The sequence below is a fragment of the Leptodactylus fuscus genome, chromosome 3 (genome assembly GCF_031893055.1).
Source record: "Leptodactylus fuscus isolate aLepFus1 chromosome 3, aLepFus1.hap2, whole genome shotgun sequence".
NCBI lineage: Eukaryota > Metazoa > Chordata > Amphibia > Anura > Leptodactylidae > Leptodactylus > Leptodactylus fuscus.
This window is the reverse complement of record NC_134267.1, coordinates 162,883,300-162,904,036: the sequence shown is the minus strand read 5'-3', so window position 1 is coordinate 162,904,036 and position 20,737 is coordinate 162,883,300. Positions and strand designations below refer to the sequence as shown.

The following is a 20,737-nucleotide window of genomic DNA, read 5'->3' as shown; positions in this document are numbered from 1 at the left end:
TTATCTTTTACTTCAGGAGACTCTGTAAATAAACTGTATTATAAAGTGCAGATTTCCTGCAATTAGTGCAAACAGGCAACCGGTATAAAAGCGTTTAGAAATTGTGATTTCAGTAAAAATTAATTACATCATCACAAATCTAATTTATTACTATTTAATTATCCAGTTTATTTATTAATGCTGGTTATACATATTATACTTTTCTCTTTTATCAGCCATTTGCATCATGTGTATTTTACAGTGAGGTATGAACAGTATCAATAAATTAGAAACTTAAGGGGAGTCTCCCAATACCCCACAGCGTCTCAGAGCACATTACAGTGATACACAATATACCAACGGTTGTATATCTCACTGTTGTAGACTTGGAGAAAACAAATTTGAAAGGCTATGAAAACGAGGCATTTGGTGCACTGGGGGCGGGACTTTAGCTCCTGCAGCTCAAGTGGGATGGGAGATGTCATAGCAGTGGGAAAATCAATTACCACTGAATAGCAGAAAATGTTAGGGGTCTAAGCAGAAAGAGCAGTGCTCTAGGCATTTACTGTCGTTTATCTCCAAATCTACAAAAGTGACACATAACAGAGGTATGCGGTTTATCACTTTAATGTGTTGTGTATCACGGTGGTGGCTGAATATGCTTGGGAGACTTTAAGCAGTCCATACAAATGTTTTAACCAACCATGTAATGTGTATAATGTCACGAGATGATGGGGAGAGAAGCCACTGTCAGAGGAGTGTGGCACCGACCCCCCTCCCTTGTCTTATATGTACAGCTAATCTTAATTCAGCTTACTCAGTTTCCTCATGAATGTTGCTGAAGAAGTAAAATGCTAATTTGTAAAAAGGAAATGTATTTGGTAACTCTTGCCTTTGTTTCTCGTGTATCCTTTAGCTCTAAATGAAATGGGCAATATCTGATTCTTTGCCAACTTTTATTTTTTTTATAATCTACAAGTAGGGAAGAGATCTCATATACTTCATGGAGGATTAGCTACCGATGTGGAAATCAATGCAAACATGTTCTAGACTGGAATGCAAATAGTTCTGGTGCCAAGAAACTAAGTCAAAGTTTCAACTTGCCTTAGGAGGACTCTAGGAAAAACCTTGAAGAACATTTTTAAATCTTACAAGAAGCATGTTCTGACAAATTAGTTTGCTCCACTTATAAAAGACAATCCTACCAATAGTCAAAGCATGTCAGAATCATTTACAGCGTGACTGCCGGGATACGTGGAAGACCACATGAGATCATCTCTGTCACGGAGCAAAGTTAGTAAAAGCATACAAAAGGATTATATCTAACTAAGAAGCAATAGTTACAAAACCTCTTCTAGTTCTACAAACACGTAATAGAATAAATACTATGTCGTTCATAGAACTGAATTTATAGCATGAGATATGGGGGGGGGGGGGGAATCTTCCTTATTTGCTATGCTAACTGGTGCTGGACTATTAAGTAAAGTGTTAAAGGGATTTCACGGGTAAAAAAAGGTTTTGGGTTCTTTTTTTTTTTTTAATTAAATTTAATGCTATTAATGGGTGAATGAATGCACCCATCTATCTTTAGCGTGTTTTGAGTGATGTCTGGGAGCTCCTAGTATTTTGTTTACATGCTCCGCTTCCTGCTATGTAACTTCCTCACTAACCCCTCTCACCTCTCTCCCTCCCTGTCTCTCTAGTTATCCTGCACTTCCCTCCCTACTCGGCCCAACCCCCGATCCATAGTATATACTTACCCTCCACGCTTCTTCCTGTGAGACAGCCCCTCCTCCTCCTGTACTAATTCAGTCTGTGGGAGCTCTTCTCCTCCAGGAATGATCCACCTTTAGTGCGCATGCGTGGATGAGCAGTAGAGGTTAATTACCAGCAGCAGTGTGCACAGTGATTGGAGTACAGCACACACCCTGCTGAATCGCTAAAGAAAAAAAGAGCCAGAAGAAGCGTGGAGGGTAAATATAAGGGAGTGAATGGGGAGAGGGGAGAAATAGTGAGAAATGGATAGCCACCGGATAATCAGAAAATGTCCCCGTAGCGGTGACATGACTACCACAGTGATATGGGTAACTATACATTTTTGATTAATAATGTTATTTAGAAATTAGGAGAGGGGGAGAGTGTTTGGATTAGTGTAGGGATTTCCAGTTATCCCTTTAACAGTTAATGTGGATCTTTCACTATTTCTACCGCCCCCAGCTCTTTGTATCCTTCAATAGGTGCCACTGTCTCAGACAGTTGGAACAGTTTTCTCTAGCTCCCACCATTCCTGAGAAAACTGTTTCAGCACCCAATATGCTAATTAGGCCCTCTACTGTCAGGTGGGTGGTCCTGGGCAGGGCTTTAGTAAATTGGGCATGAGCAAATGAAAACTGCTGCTGTGGTGTGTCAGGACTCCCAGATTTTGCCCGACAAAAGTTGACAAGTGCAGATTATAGTCCGAATGGAATAGGAAATATACTGCAAAAACTGCTGTACATGATTATCAAAACATTAGGAGCAACTTAAATATTACAGGACAGTGAGTTTCATTGAGTTTGTGCAGCCCAGAAGTTCTGCAGATGGAAATATAAAGATATACTGTAAGGGTGGGCGAAGTCACTGGCCAAACAAAGAGCATGACTTGGCTTATAAAATGAGATTATAAAAGAGATGTGTAATGGTGCAGAATTGCAGAGAGACTGGTAGGAGAGTTTTGATTTTAGTTCTGCAAGTAAAGGGTCACCAGAAAAATGGAGAGGCGTTACTATATAACAGCCAGATAGCAGGCTACTACACTCATGATAGACCAAAGCCAGTCAGTATACTGGAATGCCAGATAGTGAGAAGTTACAGAAGTAAAATGAAGAAATGGATTAGGCCTCATGCACAGAACAGTCTTTGAGAACACATTCATTTCAGTGGGACTGTGTACGTGTTTTTTGTTTTTCTTTTGACAATCCATTTTAACAGATCGTCAAAGAATAGGACATGTCCTATTTTTTTGTCTCATTTCACATTTCTGTCAATAAACTCGTCTATGAGTGACCTATGACAATGTCTGCCTCGCGGATGCAAAATAGCCAATTTTTTCAATGTACATATAGCCTTAGTGTTTGAGCATTGTCAGTGGTGATGTAGGGATAACATAAGAGAAAACAATAGTTGGGTCAGCTCACCTCCTCCAGGTACACAGAGCTTCAGTCCACCCCTGAGATCCAGTAGTGCAAACACAAATGTATCCTTGGGCACACCAATAAAACCATACAGTAAAACAAGGAGCTCATTCGACAATGGCAAAGTATGAGTAATGGCACTAGTGGGCAGAAAAGGGTCATTTTAGTACCTTACTTTTGCCTTGATGTGCACTGTGGATTTCAATATACAAGTAAATGAATATTTGGTTTTATTGGAGCACCAGTGGATACATTTGTTTGCAAGCAAAAAAGAAATGCTTTTGGGATGAAGACAACAGTATTCGGCAATGGATTATATGAGAGAAAGAAAGGCTTGATCTGCGCGAAGTATGACTCCAGGACTTGTGCCTCATGTATGAGGTTATTGGTGATGTTAGAGACAGAAAAATCCGGATAACAGAAGGATGTTCATTTTTAGAACAATTCTGTTTGAGTCCTAGAGGACATGACAGTAGAGACAGCTGACAGACACTAACTAGTGTTTTGGGGGGTTGGAAGGTGAATAGCAGAAACTTCCCAGGCAGATGTATATAATTGGGTCATCAGCATAAAGGTGGTACCAGGAAACAACTTGCCGAAAGTCTGCTTAACCGGGGATAGTGTAAATATTTAAACAAAAAAAAAAAAATTGAGTCCTGAATCACATGGAACTCTGATAAAGAGGGAAATTGCAGAGCAAGAAGAGCCCTTAATCCTTAAAGTGAAGAATACATAAGGTAAGAAGGTGTGCTTTAAAAGGGATTCAATCATTAAAATGCAATTTTTTCTCCCTAACATGTAGGAATAGCCTTAAGAAAGGCTATTCTTCTCCTACCTTTAAAGGTTTTCTCTACACCGCTGTTCGGTAGAAATCCCGGTTTTCTTCTTTATGCAAATGATTTCTCTTGCAGCACTGGGGGCAGCCCCCAGCGTTCAAACAACACTGGAGGCAGCCCCAATGCTGCAAGAGAAATCTCCAGCGCCGCCACTATCTTCGCCTGGTACAGCCTCTCCCTGCGTCTTCTTCCGGCGCTGGCTTCAAACTTTTAGGCATGAGCAGTCAGCTCTGCCGTCGGGCCTCAGGCAGGGCAGACTGCGCATGTCTGCGGCAATTTTCTTGTGGCCGCTTACTCCAGTTTACTGTGCAAGCAGCCACAAGAATAAGGCTGCTTACACCAGTATACTGTGTAAGCGGCCACAGGAAAATGGCCGCGGGCATGCGCAGTAGGCTCTGTCAGAGGCCCGACAGCAGAGCTGACTGCGCATGCCTAGAAGTTTGAAGCCAGCGACGGAAGAAGAGGCAGAGAGTGGCCGTTCCAGGCGAAGACAGAGGCGGCGCTGGAGATTTCTCTCGCAGTGTTGTTTGAGCGCTGGGGACCGCCCCCAGAGCTGCAAGAAAAATAATTTGCATAAAGAAGATACTGGGATTCCTACCGAGCGGTGGCGCGGAGAACATATCTAAAGGTAAGAGAAGAATAGCCTTTCTTAGGAGGGAAAAAAAAATGCATTTTAAATGATTGAATCCTTTTAACAGGGGTTTTCAGGACTTTGTTAATTGATGACCTATTCCTTAGGATATGTAATCAACTGAGGATGGAGTGGGGGCTTTCAAACCTTAGACCCCTGCAGTTCAGCAGCTTGAAGCAATAGTCCTGCTGTGTGCCACTTCCGCTTCATAGGCCATGTGTCGTTCGTTCCGTTCATTGGTTACATGGCCCATTTCAGCACAGTTCAAGGGAAATAGGCGAAATGCCTATTTCAAGGGGAAATGCAAATATAATGGTATACAAATGTACAGTGCTGTGTTCGCTATAAAGAGGCAGCAATGCTCACCCGCATGCTGCAATCTTCATACAGCCAGTTTTCAACTGATGACCTTGAACGTTTGGTCATCAATTAAAGGTGTTTTTGGGGGCCGTTGTCCATGCATCACTTGGTAAGGTTCTGGTATTAACTTTCTATTTGTATTTCCTATTGTCAGGGTCTGGGGTTGCTAGGTGGGGTGGCATAGACACAAAAGTCCAGTTTCTTTAGTCCAAAACAATAGTAGAGTTTATTTTCACTCAAAAAAGGTAGTGCAGCAACAAAAGGAAACAATACAAAAATAAATACCTGCCTGTCTAGGCTCTAACTAAACACAGAATAGGTTACCTCACCTAGAATAGCAGAAATCAAAAGCCAGTAGAATCATTCAGGACACAGCTCCAAAAAACGACCTCTCTGTTTGGCTCTCCAGCCAAGCATGCCAAAGGTCTGCTACTGGAGCTGGCTTCTTAAGCCTCCTTGATGAGCAGACTCTCAACAGCTGAGTCGCTGCCGGAACACCCCCAAAGTGTGGATTGGAGGGGGGTGGAATGACAGGTCCCACTACCAACCTACCTGTCATTCCTAAAAATCCAGCTCAATGCGGGGCCACACGGTGGCTCAGTGGTTAGCACTGCAGTCCTGGTGTTCAAATCCCGCCAAGGGCAAAAAAAACATCTGCAAGGAGTTTGTATGTTCTCCCCGTGCTTCCATGGATTTCCATCCCATATTCTAAAAAAAGACATACTGATGGGGGGGGGGGGGGGGAATGTACCTTGTGAGCTCTATGTGTGGCTCACAATCGACATTTAAAAAAAGAAAAAAAAAAAAAATCCAGCCCAATCCTGAGCATTTACCAAAATGCTCAGCAGACGAAAGTTGTCTGCTGAGAACAAACATTCCTTCTGGAGTTTTCTCATCTCACCCACCTGAGTAGTCTGGGTGAGATGTACACCCCTCCATTACCTGACCAGCCATCGGCTTACACTATTCTTATAAGAGGTGTTCTATGTAACCTTACATTTAATCTGGTTATCATAGTTTAGCCATTGGTCCACTATTATGTATTGTACATAAGATATTGGTGATTGTGTATACTACTGGCACTATGTCTTCAGTCCCTCCCTTTTTTCAGTGATTGTTTGTATCATTTACCACACCTACCTGTATGCTGGTTTATTTTGGATGTGTTCTCCTTTGTCCCTTTTTCTATTTTTTGATTTACTTGTGTTTTTATGCATTCATGATTAATAAACTTTGTTATATTTTTTATAAATTGTTTTTGGGTAGTCTTGCCTGGGTTTTTTTGGCAAATGTATTCACATTCGCTATGATGAGGCAGCAATGCTCACCCGCATGCTGTAATCTTCATACAGCCAGTTTTCAACTGATGACCTTGAATGTTAGGTCATTAATTAAAGGGGTTTTCCTCGCTTAATATTTGTTGGCCTATCCATAGGTTAGGTCATCAACTGAAGATCGGTGCAGGGTTCATTATCCTCCTCCCATTAGCTGTCTGAAGAGATCACAGTATTCAGATAAACGTGAGCATCACAGAAAAACAAGTACAGCACTAGACACTGTACAATGGCTGTGCTTGATATTGCAGCTCAGTCTCATTCAACTGAAGGATAGGTCATCAATGACTAAGTCCCTGAAGACCCCTTTAAACCAAAGAAGTGGACAGGTCAACAGTGTTGTGGAATATGCTGGTGCTACATAAGTAAAGATTATATAAAGATGTATTGAACAGAAAGCTGTGTCAATAATAGAGAATAGCAGTTTGCAGATAGAGGGTGGTAAGCAAGGCCTTGGATGTAAAAACAAGCACCCGATACTGCTGGTTGAGGTCAGAATCCAGTCCAGATCATGACACTCCCCTTCAATTACAGCTAAAGAGGTCACAGGCCATGGAAACGTTTCTTGTAAAGGGTCAAACTGTGCAGAGCAATGAGACTAGCCCATTTTCTATACTGAAACGTGATTCATCATAACTTGCTGCTTTTATCTTACTAAGCAGGATGGACAAAGATCAAAATCTACATAGCTGACCTCTGTCTTATGTGCGATACTGGAAGAACGCTAAAACCTAGACATAATATAGTATAATATAATAAAAGCAAAATAAGGACATCTTGTCCCTGCTGCTTGTGAGATGACATTGAAAGTTGTAATTTTAAGCTAACTGAAGTGTTTTACCCTATACCTTGTTTCATACATCTTGCATCTCCTCATTGTATACAGCTTATTGCCTAGGTTACAGACCACCTCACTGCTCAAGCTAATGACTCTGTCCCTGCTCCTGGCCAACTATATTCTCTTCTCTCTCTCAGTGCATTACCAATGCCTGTATGTAAACCTACAAATAATGGCAATTTAAAACAAGCACACCATTCTTCTGAGAAGTACGCTGCCGGCCTGAGCACCAGAAAGAACAAGAGAGGAGATAGGAGAGCCCCTTTTACACTCCTGCTGATCTATCCCATCTTTGACCAATGACCAACTTAGGGTTCAACTTACCCAAGGCAAGAGTCTTAGGGCTAGTTCACACAGGGCCAAAGGGGTGGATTTTGACAGAGGAATCCACGTCATAATCCGCCCCTTTACAATGGTGGTCCATGGAGACCACAAGAAGCGAGCTACCCTTTCTCCAGGCGGATTCCGCGGCTCGCTGAGCCGCAATCTTCTGCATCGGCCCATTCATTTGAGCCGACTCTGGGGTGGGGTAAGCCGTGACCGTGACATCGTGGCAGGCAGGTTTTGACCATATTTTGACTTGGCTCCCCGAGTCAAAATATGGTCAAAATCCACCCTCCACCTCCCACACGTGAACGAGCCCTAAGGGTTAGTTCACACATAAATAACATGTGGCTTGTTTTGGCACCGGAAAAAAAAAACTTCCTAATTAGAAAAAAAAAAAAAAGCTAGCTGTTCACATAGGGCTCCATTGTAAAGGGGCTGATTTTGAAGCGAGAGCCGCTGTCAAAATCAGCCTCTTTGCCCCCCGTGTGAACTAGCCCTTACAGTACAGAGGCTTTTGCTCCATCCAGTTGTCTTTCAGAACGTCACAAGATTGTAAGAAGGATAATCAGTAATATTATGAGAAACAAAAAAGAAATTAATACAGGATTTTTAAATTTTTTTTTTTTTATTTTAACTATTTTGTATGCATTTTCTACGCTTAGTTTTCCTTTAAGCAAAATAATTGAGATGTACAGTAGTCTACAACAAAAGAACAGTGATTTTTTTTTTTTTTATTAATTCTAGAATTCCATGGCATCAGGAAAGGAATTTAGATATCACACACTGTAGAAGATTTAACATATCAATGAAATACCATTAACAAGAAAATCATATCTTTTGATGATACAGGCTACATACTATTGTCCATGATGAACAAAACCAGACAGGAGTGCATTAGCACAGACTAAATCCAGAAGCACCCTACCATTATCTAGGTCCAGAATACTGTGCACTGGCTAGTTACAAGACAAGAATAAGAACACTATTTCACCAGCATAAAGACTTTATTGGACTTGATTCCTCTGTAAATCTGGGCAGCGGTTTTAATGACTTTGACACTTTGTATAGAAATATTTGTATAAATGGTCTTCAGAATTTAAGCTACGTGAACATTTAACAAATGGGTTTTTCCATTCAAAAATATTTCAAAAGGATTTATGTTCCAGTTGTAATGGAAAGAACAATATAGAACACGTGTTGTGTGTCACTGGATTATTAGCATCCCTTGGACTCATGGAGCACGAGGGACTGCTGTGAATCTCATGCTGAAATAATAAGGAAATCTATTGTAGCCCAACTGCAATCTGTGCAGACTTTAAATAAAAGTGCAAGAGCGTGTTCTGATGTCACTTTCCTTTGTTCTGAACACTGCAAGTCTTTTCAGCTACATTGTTAACAACTTTGTTCTGTAAACTGCTCAGCCAGGCTTTAAATTGCGAGGAGAACGTTTTATATGATCACTTCAAAAATGACATAATACATAGTCATTTAGCAGAAAAATAACTCAGAATTGTCACGGCAGACATTACTGCTTGACAAAATCTAACAGCTGGATTTTATTTTTGATATGGACCTTAGAGTTCAACAATAACAAAGCTCTGATAAAGGTGAATCGGGGTGTGCATTCACATCTGCATTCGGGATTCCGTTTGTGAAGTCCACTTGGGGACCCCCAGGACGGAAACCTATACGCATTAAAAAGCAGTTACCTAAGGAAACAACACAAACCCCATAGACTATAATGAGGGCTGTGTGGTTTCCACTCTGTTTCCGCACGAAACATGTAGAGAGAAAAGTGGTGCTTGCAGGACTTTTCTCTCCGCATGTTTCGTGCGGAAACCACACGGACACCATTATAGTTGATGAAGTCTGCGGATTTCCCAGATAATCGCTTTATAATGTGTATAGGATTCCATTTGGGGGTCCCCAAGCAGAATGCCCAAACGGAAACCCAAACCAGTAGATAACATACAGCACATGCCAATAATGTCATGTTAGCCACCAGAAAGTTTCTCATGGCATAGGGAATCCATGCATAGAAACCCTTACATATTATATTGGCCAAACATGGTGATTGCACAGCCAAGCTAAAAGCGCAAGTCTATAGAGATGGATGAGATAACATTCAGCCAGCAGCTATGTCAAGTGCACCCACTAACTCCATGTCCTAAAACAGAACACTGTCAAGTGACAGATACTCTTAAGGTTAAAAGGCCACACAGAACAGTCTCTCTAAAGTGGATGTAGAAAGTCCAATAACAGACATTTGAAGATCTCTAAAGTCTGAAAAGCAACAAACCCCTCCACTGTTAAGATTTAGAATTACTCTGAGTTAGAAGTCTAAAGAAAATCCTTCACATCTTCAAGATTTTCAGGCTTGACCAACTGTCTGTTTTTGCAAAATGTAAAACTGTTCTAGAAAATGCAAGCGTAGCACAACACACATCATTCTTTCACCATTTATCTCTTGAGATCTTGTTTAAGCTTTTTTTTTTTTTTTTTTTTTTTTTTTATCTTACCTTGTAAACCTGTCCATATGTTCCATTTCCAACAAGTTCTACCAGTTCAAAAATTCCTGCAGGATCCTAAAAAGAAAGAAAAAAATTAAGTTGAAGAAAGCATTTAAAACAAGCTCTAAATATAGTATCTTCCTAATGTCTGAACAACCCCAGACAGGCTAGATGTACAGTAATAATACACTACTGCACAAATCCCAATGCTCTGAACTGCCTAGATTTTGTCCAAGGCCGTTTATCCTAGAAGGTCTGACTAGTATGTCACATGGAGGAGCACTGTTTGTATACAGAATACCGTATATAAGTATAAGCCGACCCGAATATAAGCCGAGGCCCCTAATTTTAACACAAAAACCTGGGAAAACTTATTGACTCGAGTATAAGCCTAGGGGGGGAAATGCAGCAGCTACTGGAAAATTTCAAAAATTAAAATGGTCAGAGTTTTTGGGTGCAGTAGATGCTGGGTGCTGGGGAAGGGGAGGGGGTGTTATGGTTGTCTGTCTGTCCCTTCCCTGAGCATGAGGACTGTTTTTTTTTCCCCCCCACGTGGAATTCAGCCTGGCTGAATTTAGGGTATCTGCAGTGCTCCTATTAACCCCTTCCTGACGGAAGAGAACTGCCTATCCTATATTCAGTAGACCGGGTACTTTCAGACACAGGATACCTAATGTGAATGTGTTTCACAGTCATTTTCTACTTTTGTATGTATTCTAGGGAAAGGAGCGATTTTGAACTTTTTATTTTTTTTTGCACTATTTTATGGGAGATTCTATACATTAATATTGTGGCTGGTCATAGACCTCCCCCCCCCCCCCCCCTAAAAAAAAAAAAAAAAAAAAAAAAAAAAAACTTTTTTTTTTTTGCAGACTCGAGTATAAGCCGAGGGGGCTTTTTCAGCACAAAAACTGGGCTGAAAAATTCGGCTTATACTCGAGTATATACGGTATATTTATCCATATAGATTTGATACATACATAGATCGCATTGGATCAAAGCTAGACTTATGAATAGACGATGCCCTTTTTTTAACACAATGAAGTAAAAAAAATTGTAATATAAAAAAAAAGTCTGCAAAAGTGATTTAACCAAATATATATATATATATATATATATATATATATATATATATATATATACACACACACACACACACACATATATACACACACACACACACACACACACACACACACACACGAGTAGAATACCCGCGGCTTCGCTTACGAAAAACATGTTAAATTGTTGCTTATGCTAGCTAAAATCATCCATTTCTTTTCAAGCCGCGAGTCACGTTGTTCACTTGTCTCAGCTCTGACACAATTTTGAGTTTTTAGCTTTTGGATGAATTTACCCAATAGATGGTCATTTTTTGGGTAGCTTTTTATAAAAACAGTCCTTAGAATTGTGAGCCTTTAGTATTCACCTGACACTGATAAGAGATGTAATAGGATGAATAGTAATACAGAGCAGCCCTCACAGTATTACCATGACATCTCAGTAATGAAGACCACCTCACAGGCAGACTTGTGTAGTTGCCCATAGCAACCAATCAGAGCTCAGCTTTCACTCTACCTCAGCAGCTTCAGTGATGAAAGCTCCTGTATAGTAAGCAATGATAACAATCTTACTATTAGGCAGATTTCGCCTGACCAATATTGCTGCTCAGTAAAGCAGGGTTCACACTAGTGTCTGTGTCCGGCAGCTAGTGTCCGATGCTAATGTCCGCGCAAGACATTAGCATTGGACACTGATGCTAGTGTGAACGCCCCCTAAGGCTGCTTGCACACTACAGTATTTTTCACAGGCCTCCTGGCTGTGACTAGACTTCTATGGAGCTGCAAAATTCACAGGTTTGTGCACAAACAAGTCTATGGAGCCGCCAAATCCTTGGCCTGGAGGCCCGTGAAAAATACTGCAGTGTGCAAGCAGCCACTAAGGATACCAGACATGTCTTGTCAGTGCGTGTGTGTGATCCATGTGTATATATGTGTGTATGCATGCACGTGTGTGCATGTACGTGTGTGGTCCGTGTATATACATGTGTGTATGTGATCCATGTGTTTCTGCATGCGCAATGCAAGTGTCCATGCGTGCGGTAGTTGTGTGTGAGTGCTTATGTGCTCTGTTCATCCGTGTGCATCCATCTGAGTGTGTGTGCATGCATGTGTGGTCCTTGTGTGCGTGCACATGTGGTATTTATGGGGTGGTGTTGTGGTATTCGTGGGGTGGTGTTTGTGTTGTGTGTGTCTAGAGTGGTCTGATGTTTGTGTTGTGTGTTGTGGCATTTGTGTGATGTTGTGCTTGTGGGTTGGTGTATGTGTGCTGTCCGTGTGATGGTATGGTATTTGTGAAAGGTTTGTGTGTTGTGTGTGGTGGTGCTGCCCCTTTAGCAGTGACTCTTTGGCACCACCGCTATAATCCGTCCCTGTCAGTCACAACTGTTGTTTTCCCCTCAGCACTTTCACATTTCCCCATTATATGTATAAGGCCTAACTTCGGGGGCCTTAATCTCATGATGGGGGGCGCTAGCGAGATGTAACGTGCGCAGTATTCTGCTCCTGTGCGTGGAGAGGGGGCGTGCCAAATTTCACCCAAATTGGGTGAGAACTGTGGATTTGTATGGAGTGGGCTACTACAGATATATATATATATATATATATATATATATATATATATATATATATATATAGATATAGATATAGATATAGATATATATATATATATATATATATATATATATATATATATACACACACACACACACACACAAACAAAAATCCAAATGGGGCAAGGAAAGTAAAAGATTAGAAAGAACCACAAGATGTCTCCTCAAGGGCCTCAAAGCAGGGGATCTGCTACAGGGAGTAAGGCTGTAGCAATCAATACCAGGCCTGAGAGGATAAGTGGGCCCAAAGTCCCTTCTAGAGCATAAGGTATCAGTATTACATATAGAATATCATAATGAGGGTTCTGTGACAATTCTTCACTGAGATCCAGTATTTTAATATCATGCCTCTGTCCTTAACGGTGGATCAAAAATAATTTAAAAAAAAAAAAAGTTATCCAGTTATTTAAAAAAAAATGAGCCAAATAACAGAATTTCTCAATACAAAACACTTGCCAATATACTGTATATCCTGTTTAAATTTAGCACTGTTTATCTTACATGCAGGCCACTGAACACAGCTGTGACGTGGCATTTGAAAGCTCACTACCCCTCCTTATGAGCAGTGCAGCCAGCAAACAAAAAATCATAGCAGCACGTGACCTTGAATGCGAGTGTTTTATCACCTATGATTTCACTGCAGAGGAGAATCAAAAAGGGAGGGGCAGATGAACCATGAAAAAAAGTAGTTTGTTCACAGATTCACTGCATGTAAATAATAGAGATGAGCGAACACTAAAATGTTCGAGGTTCGAAATTCGATTCGAACAGCCGCTCACTGTTCGAGTGTTCGAATGGGTTTCGAACCCCATTATAGTCTATGGGGAACATAAACTCGTTAAGGGGGAAACCCAAATTCGTGTCTGGAGGGTCACCAAGTCCACTATGACACCCCAGGAAATGATACCAACACCCTGGAATGACACTGGGACAGCAGGGGAAGCATGTCTGGGGGCATAAAAGTCACTTTATTTCATGGAAATCCCTGTCAGTTTGCGATTTTCGCAAGCTAACTTTTCCCCATAGAAATGCATTGGCCAGTGCTGATTGGCCAGAGTACGGAACTCGACCAATCAGCGCTGGCTCTGCTGGAGGAGGCGGAGTCTAAGATAGCTCCACACCAGTCTCCATTCAGGTCCGACCTTAGACTCCGCCTCCTCCGGCAGAGCCAGCGCTGATTGGCCGAAGGCTGGCCAATGCATTCCTATGCGAATGCAGACTTAGCAGTGCTGAGTCAGTTTTGCTCAACTACACATCTGATGCACACTCGGCACTGCTACATCAGATGTAGCAATCTGATGTAGCAGAGCCGAGGGTGCACTAGAACCCCTGTGCAAACTCAGTTCACGCTAATAGAATGCATTGGCCAGCGCTGATTGGCCAATGCATTCTATTAGCCCGATGAAGTAGAGCTGAATGTGTGTGCTAAGCACACACATTCAGCACTGCTTCATCAAGCCAATACAATGCATTAGCCAGTGCTGATTGGCCAGAGTACGGAATTCGGCCAATCAGCGCTGGCCAATGCATTCTATTAGCCCGATGAAGTAGAGCTGAATGTGTGTGCTAAGCACACACATTCAGCACTGCTTCATCAAGCCAATACAATGCATTAGCCAGTGCTGATTGGCCAGAGTACGGAATTCGGCCAATCAGCGCTGGCTCTGCTGGAGGAGGCGGAGTCTAAGGTCGCTCCACACCAGTCTCCATTCAGGTCCGACCTTAGACTCCGCCTCCTCCGGCAGAGCCAGCGCTGATTGGCCGAAGGCTGGCCAATGCATTCCTATGCGAATGCAGACTTAGCAGTGCTGAGTCAGTTTTGCTCAACTACACATCTGATGCACACTCGGCACTGCTACATCAGATGTAGCAATCTGATGTAGCAGAGCCGAGGGTGCACTAGAACCCCTGTGCAAACTCAGTTCACGCTAATAGAATGCATTGGCCAGCGCTGATTGGCCAATGCATTCTATTAGCCCGATGAAGTAGAGCTGAATGTGTGTGCTAAGCACACACATTCAGCACTGCTTCATCAAGCCAATACAATGCATTAGCCAGTGCTGATTGGCCAGAGTACGGAATTCGGCCAATCAGCGCTGGCCAATGCATTCTATTAGCCCGATGAAGTAGAGCTGAATGTGTGTGCTAAGCACACACATTCAGCACTGCTTCATCAAGCCAATACAATGCATTAGCCAGTGCTGATTGGCCAGAGTACGGAATTCGGCCAATCAGCGCTGGCTCTGCTGGAGGAGGCGGAGTCTAAGGTCGCTCCACACCAGTCTCCATTCAGGTCCGACCTTAGACTCCGCCTCCTCCGGCAGAGCCAGCGCTGATTGGCCGAAGGCTGGCCAATGCATTCCTATGCGAATGCAGACTTAGCAGTGCTGAGTCAGTTTTGCTCAACTACACATCTGATGCACACTCGGCACTGCTACATCAGATGTAGCAATCTGATGTAGCAGAGCCGAGGGTGCACTAGAACCCCTGTGCAAACTCAGTTCACGCTAATAGAATGCATTGGCCAGCGCTGATTGGCCAATGCATTCTATTAGCCCGATGAAGTAGAGCTGAATGTGTGTGCTAAGCACACACATTCAGCACTGCTTCATCAAGCCAATACAATGCATTAGCCAGTGCTGATTGGCCAGAGTACGGAATTCGGCCAATCAGCGCTGGCCAATGCATTCTATTAGCCCGATGAAGTAGAGCTGAATGTGTGTGCTAAGCACACACATTCAGCTCTACTTCATCGGGCTAATAGAATGCATTGGCCAGCGCTGATTGGCCAGAGTACGGAACTCGACCAATCAGCGCTGGCTCTGCTGGAGGAGGCGGAGTCTAAGGTCGGACCTGAATGGAGACTGGTGTGGAGCGATCTTAGACTCCGCCTCCTCCAGCAGAGCCAGCGCTGATTGGCCGAATTCCGTACTCTGGCCAATCAGCACTGGCTAATGCATTGTATTGGCGTGATGAAGCAGTGCTGAATGTGTGTGCTTAGCACACACATTCAGCTCTACTTCATCGGGCTAATAGAATGCATTGGCCAGCGCTGATTGGCCGAATTCCGTACTCTGGCCAATCAGTGCTGGCCAATGCATTCTATTAGCTTGATGAAGCAGAGTGTGCACAAGGGTTCAAGCGCACCCTCGGCTCTGATGTAGGAGAGCCGAGGGTGCACTTGAACCCTTGTGCACCCTCAGCTCTGCTACATCAGAGCCGAGGGTGCGCTTGAACCCTTGTGCACACTCTGCTTCATCAAGCTAATAGAATGCATTGGCCAGCGCTGATTGGCCAATGTATTCTATTAGCCTGATGAAGTAGAGCTGAATGTGTGTGCTAAGCACACACATTCAGCTCTACTTCATCGGGCTAATAGAATGCATTGGCCAGCGCTGATTGGCCAGAGTACGGAACTCGACCAATCAGCGCTGGCTCTGCTGGAGGAGGCGGAGTCTAAGATCGCTCCACACCAGTCTCCATTCAGGTCCGACCTTAGACTCCGCCTCCTCCAGCAGAGCCAGCGCTGATTGGCCGAATTCCGTACTCTGGCCAATCAGCACTGGCTAATGCATTGTATTGGCTTGATGAAGCAGTGCTGAATGTGTGTGCTTAGCACACACATTCAGCTCTACTTCATCGGGCTAATAGAATGCATTGGCCAATCAGCGCTGGCCAATGCATTCTATTAGCGTGAACTGAGTTTGCACAGGGGTTCTAGTGCACCCTCGGCTCTGCTACATCAGATTGCTACATCTGATGTAGCAGTGCCGAGTGTGCATCAGATGTGTAGTTGAGCAAAACTGACTCAGCACTGCTAAGTATGCATTCGCATAGGAATGCATTGGCCAGCCTTCGGCCAATCAGCGCTGGCTCTGCCGGAGGAGGCGGAGTCTAAGGTCGGACCTGAATGGAGACTGGTGTGGAGCGACCTTAGACTCCGCCTCCTCCAGCAGAGCCAGCGCTGATTGGCCGAATTCCGTACTCTGGCCAATCAGCACTGGCTAATGCATTGTATTGGCTTGATGAAGCAGTGCTGAATGTGTGTGCTTAGCACACACATTCAGCTCTACTTCATCGGGCTAATAGAATGCATTGGCCAATCAGCGCTGGCCAATGCATTCTATTAGCGTGAACTGAGTTTGCACAGGGGTTCTAGTGCACCCTCGGCTCTGCTACATCAGATTGCTACATCTGATGTAGCAGTGCCGAGTGTGCATCAGATGTGTAGTTGAGCAAAACTGACTCAGCACTGCTAAGTCTCTGCATTCGCATAGGAATGCATTGGCCAGCCTTCGGCCAATCAGCGCTGGCTCTGCCGGAGGAGGCGGAGTCTAAGGTCGGACCTGAATGGAGACTGGTGTGGAGCGATCTTAGACTCCGCCTCCTCCAGCAGAGCCAGCGCTGATTGGTCGAGTTCCGTACTCTGGCCAATCAGCGCTGGCCAATGCATTCTATTAGCCCGATGAAGTAGAGCTGAATGTGTGTGCTTAGCACACACATTCAGCTCTACTTCATCAGGCTAATAGAATACATTGGCCAATCAGCGCTGGCCAATGCATTCTATTAGCTTGATGAAGCAGAGTGTGCACAAGGGTTCAAGCGCACCCTCGGCTCTGATGTAGCAGAGCTGAGGGTGCACAAGGGTTCAAGTGCACCCTCGGCTCTCCTACATCAGAGCCGAGGGTGCGCTTGAACCCTTGTGCAGCCTCGGCTCTGCTACATCAGAGCCGAGGGTGCGCTTGAACCCTTGTGCACACTCTGCTTCATCAAGCTAATAGAATGCATTGGCCAGCACTGATTGGCCAGAGTACGGAATTCGGCCAATCAGCGCTGGCCAATGCATCCCTATGGGAAAAAGTTTATCTCACAAAAATCACAATTACACACCCGATAGAGCCCCAAAAAGTTATTTTTAATAACATTCCCCCCTAAATAAAGGTTATCCCTAGCTATCCCTGCCTGTACAGCTATCCCTGTCTCATAGTCACAAAGTTCACATTCTCATATGACCCGGATTTGAAATCCACTATTCGTCTAAAATGGAGGTCACCTGATTTCGGCAGCCAATGACTTTTTCCAATTTTTTTCAATGCCCCCAGTGTCGTAGTTCCTGTCCCACCTCCCCTGCGCTGTTATTGGTGCAAAAAAGGCGCCAGGGAAGGTGGGAGGGGAATCGAATTTTGGCGCACTTTACCACGTGGTGTTCGATTCGATTCGAACATGGCGAACACCCTGATATCCGATCGAACATGTGTTCGATAGAACACTGTTCGCTCATCTCTAGTAAATAACAGAGACATAAGGAACAACAAGTAAAATAAAGCCGAGCAAAGGATACACAAAAGAAGAGTATTTAGCACTGCTGTAGATGTATTTGCAGATAATTTTCCTCAGGCAAAACTGTGCTATGCCTACTTTTTAAACCCCCAAATTGTTGCAAGTGCCGCTTTTACAATGTCCACACTACTTTCTGAAAAGGCGCTGTGGTCAGGGTGGTCTCGGGGCCAGACCCCATCAAATGAATTGTCATGCCCACCAGAAAACTGACATGAAATGATGGCTGAAATCATGGTTAGCCATTTCAGTACAGGTGAATGGCACAGCAGAGGGTGCACTGAATTATTAAGAGGTTAGGCGTCTCCTCTCCTAAATCAGCCACAAATTCTGCCAGTGCAGAAGATAAGACGACTGGCATTGAAAACACCAGTCTTCATAAAACACCTCTGCGGAGTATAGTTTTTCCAAGCTACATTCAGGCTGGTAAAATAGTATTTTTCTTGTCCTGGATACTGTTGTGTGAAAGAGACAGTAAGGAAAGTTTCAGCGAGTGCTAACATAATATGGGTGCATTTAGGCACGCATACAAATTCTGGATTGCTGTGGGTCTACTGACCTAAGAAACAGAAATAATATAGTGATCACTAGGGTTTTCACTATCACATGTACTTCATTATTTCTTAGTTCTGAAATTGAAGGCACACAATGCGGCGCAGGCAATATGCAGGTCTATGCCGATAATGTTTTTCCTTGAATTGTTAGTCATATAAGGATTATTCCTTCTTCCATTGATAGGTTTACCCACAAAACCATGAGACCAGTAATATGTAGCTAGCAAAATTAAAATAACCTCATAAGTGAAGACACTAGTGACACGACTATGTGTGGTGTGCCTTTACCCAAAACGTTAGACAAGGAAAACGCAGCCCAGACAGGTAAATAACACAGTTACCATTGCAGAACCTTGAAAGAACATTACAGCAGAGAAAATTCTTCCAGACATAAAATCTATGACCAGGATTAGTCCATTTTAGAGCACATTTATCTACTCATTATACACACACATAACCCCATATGTTTCCATATTGACCACAGCAACACAGCTCATAATTATTAAGACTATGATGTATGCCTTTTATAATACCTTCGCTGTACATACATTATTAAGCCGTGTTCTTGTTATTAGGTTTAGTTCAAAGCTGCTGGGAATGTGAAGACTCCACGGTGGGGCCTACAAGTGTCTTCCAAGTCTAAGATTTCCTAATGAACCTCATCTGAATTATCCAGCATTTCTGATTTCTGAAGATTCCATTAGTCATCTGAAAATTTGCCTTTCCACAGCTTGTGGTCTACAGGGAGCAATTTATTAAGCAGTGATGGTATTAGCCTGGGCTCTTCTCTAGCGCTTACTAATGTGGAAGTCATTGATCTTCATTTGCCCACTTCACAGCTCGTGTCTTGACTCTCTGGATATTCTATTACCCAAATTATTTAAAAAGAGCTTGATATGAACTTCACCATCCTAGTTTTTTGTTGATCCAAAGGATATGTTTATTGACTGAAATTGGAACTTCAGTAAATAAATGTTCACTTCCCATCTTTCATGACCTCCTGCACATGCGGTTTTATATACCACTTGAAAGAAGACTGTCGGCTTTCCCGTTATGTGCTCCGTGGCTGGAGATATCGGTGCCGTGACCGAAGTGTGGCCACTGTCAGAAGAGCGTTCCTGACAGTCAAGCTCGTCCACAGCCTGTACTATCTAAGGGGGCGTTCCTTACTGCCCAGCAATGACGCTAAACTTTGAAGACCAGCCCATGGAATGGAGAACAGTGTGCTTGGTATACTTGGAAGAGGCAGCATGGATATTCCAAGAACAGCAGAGCAAGTATGCATGCTGGAAGTTGTAGTTTTACAACAGCTGGAGTGTTGAAGGTTGCCGATCCCAGGCCTAGTCTTTGGAATATCCAGCAATAAGGCTGTATGATTAATGTAATTAATTAGATTAATTCACCGTTCCAAAGAATCACAATTCTTCAGAATCGTGAAATCGCCATTAGCCCTACCCCAAGATGCAAAATACTCTGTGCAGGCGTTCTCGTCCTGCAGCAAACTATGACCAACCGTTTCTTTAATGAAGTTAGTAGTTGGGTGTTAGGGTGAAGTCTGCCACAGATATATCTGACTCCTCCGCCATATGCTAGCTTACTGAATTTGTTTAGAACTTTTTTTGTACTTTTAAGCAAAAATCAAAAATGGAGATAGAAAAGGGACATTCACCCACAAGGTTCATTAAAACTGAGATTTGATTTTTAGACAAAAAACATCCAGCACTATCTGGGGGGGGGGGGGATATGGGACATTTTTACAAACAGACTTGCTGCAATGTAGGCTTTCTATTACAGTACCACACTAGAGTTCAGCAAGTTCTTTAGAACAAGCCATTTTTTCACAAATGTCTGCATAGACAGGCTGCATGGCTTGGTGCTTTATATGACTATGACAACGGGACTGAATGAAACATTTGAACTCAATTATTACAGTATCTCAATACATCGCCATATAGTCTACCATTCACTTGTTTTGTTTTTGCTTGAAACTTGATGTATTAAACTGAGTTTCCCAAGACAGTGAGTGCGTAGGATGAGCCTATGACTTGGCTAGCCACTTCCCTAACTCGCAAGTCTGGGTGAGCTCATTTACAGGAAAGAACTCATGCAGAAAACAGTGTGCATACGTTCTACGGCACTGCCATTCCGGAGTTACCTAAGCAACTCTAAATTGTCCCTGAAGAATTA

General features: G+C 43.2%; 1 protein-coding gene across 9 annotated transcripts in view; it reads right to left on the bottom strand.

Annotated features, from left to right (window-relative positions):
- The window catches only part of TNIK (TRAF2 and NCK interacting kinase), a 222,501-nt gene that overhangs the window by 169,079 nt on the left and 32,685 nt on the right, over nt 1-20,737 (bottom strand). For all 9 annotated transcript variants that reach the window (XM_075268688.1, XM_075268680.1, XM_075268682.1 and 6 more), the window contains exon 2: nt 9,998-10,063. In XM_075268688.1, the coding sequence (XP_075124789.1) occupies nt 9,998-10,063 (66 nt within the window). The remainder of the gene's footprint in view (nt 1-9,997; nt 10,064-20,737) is intronic.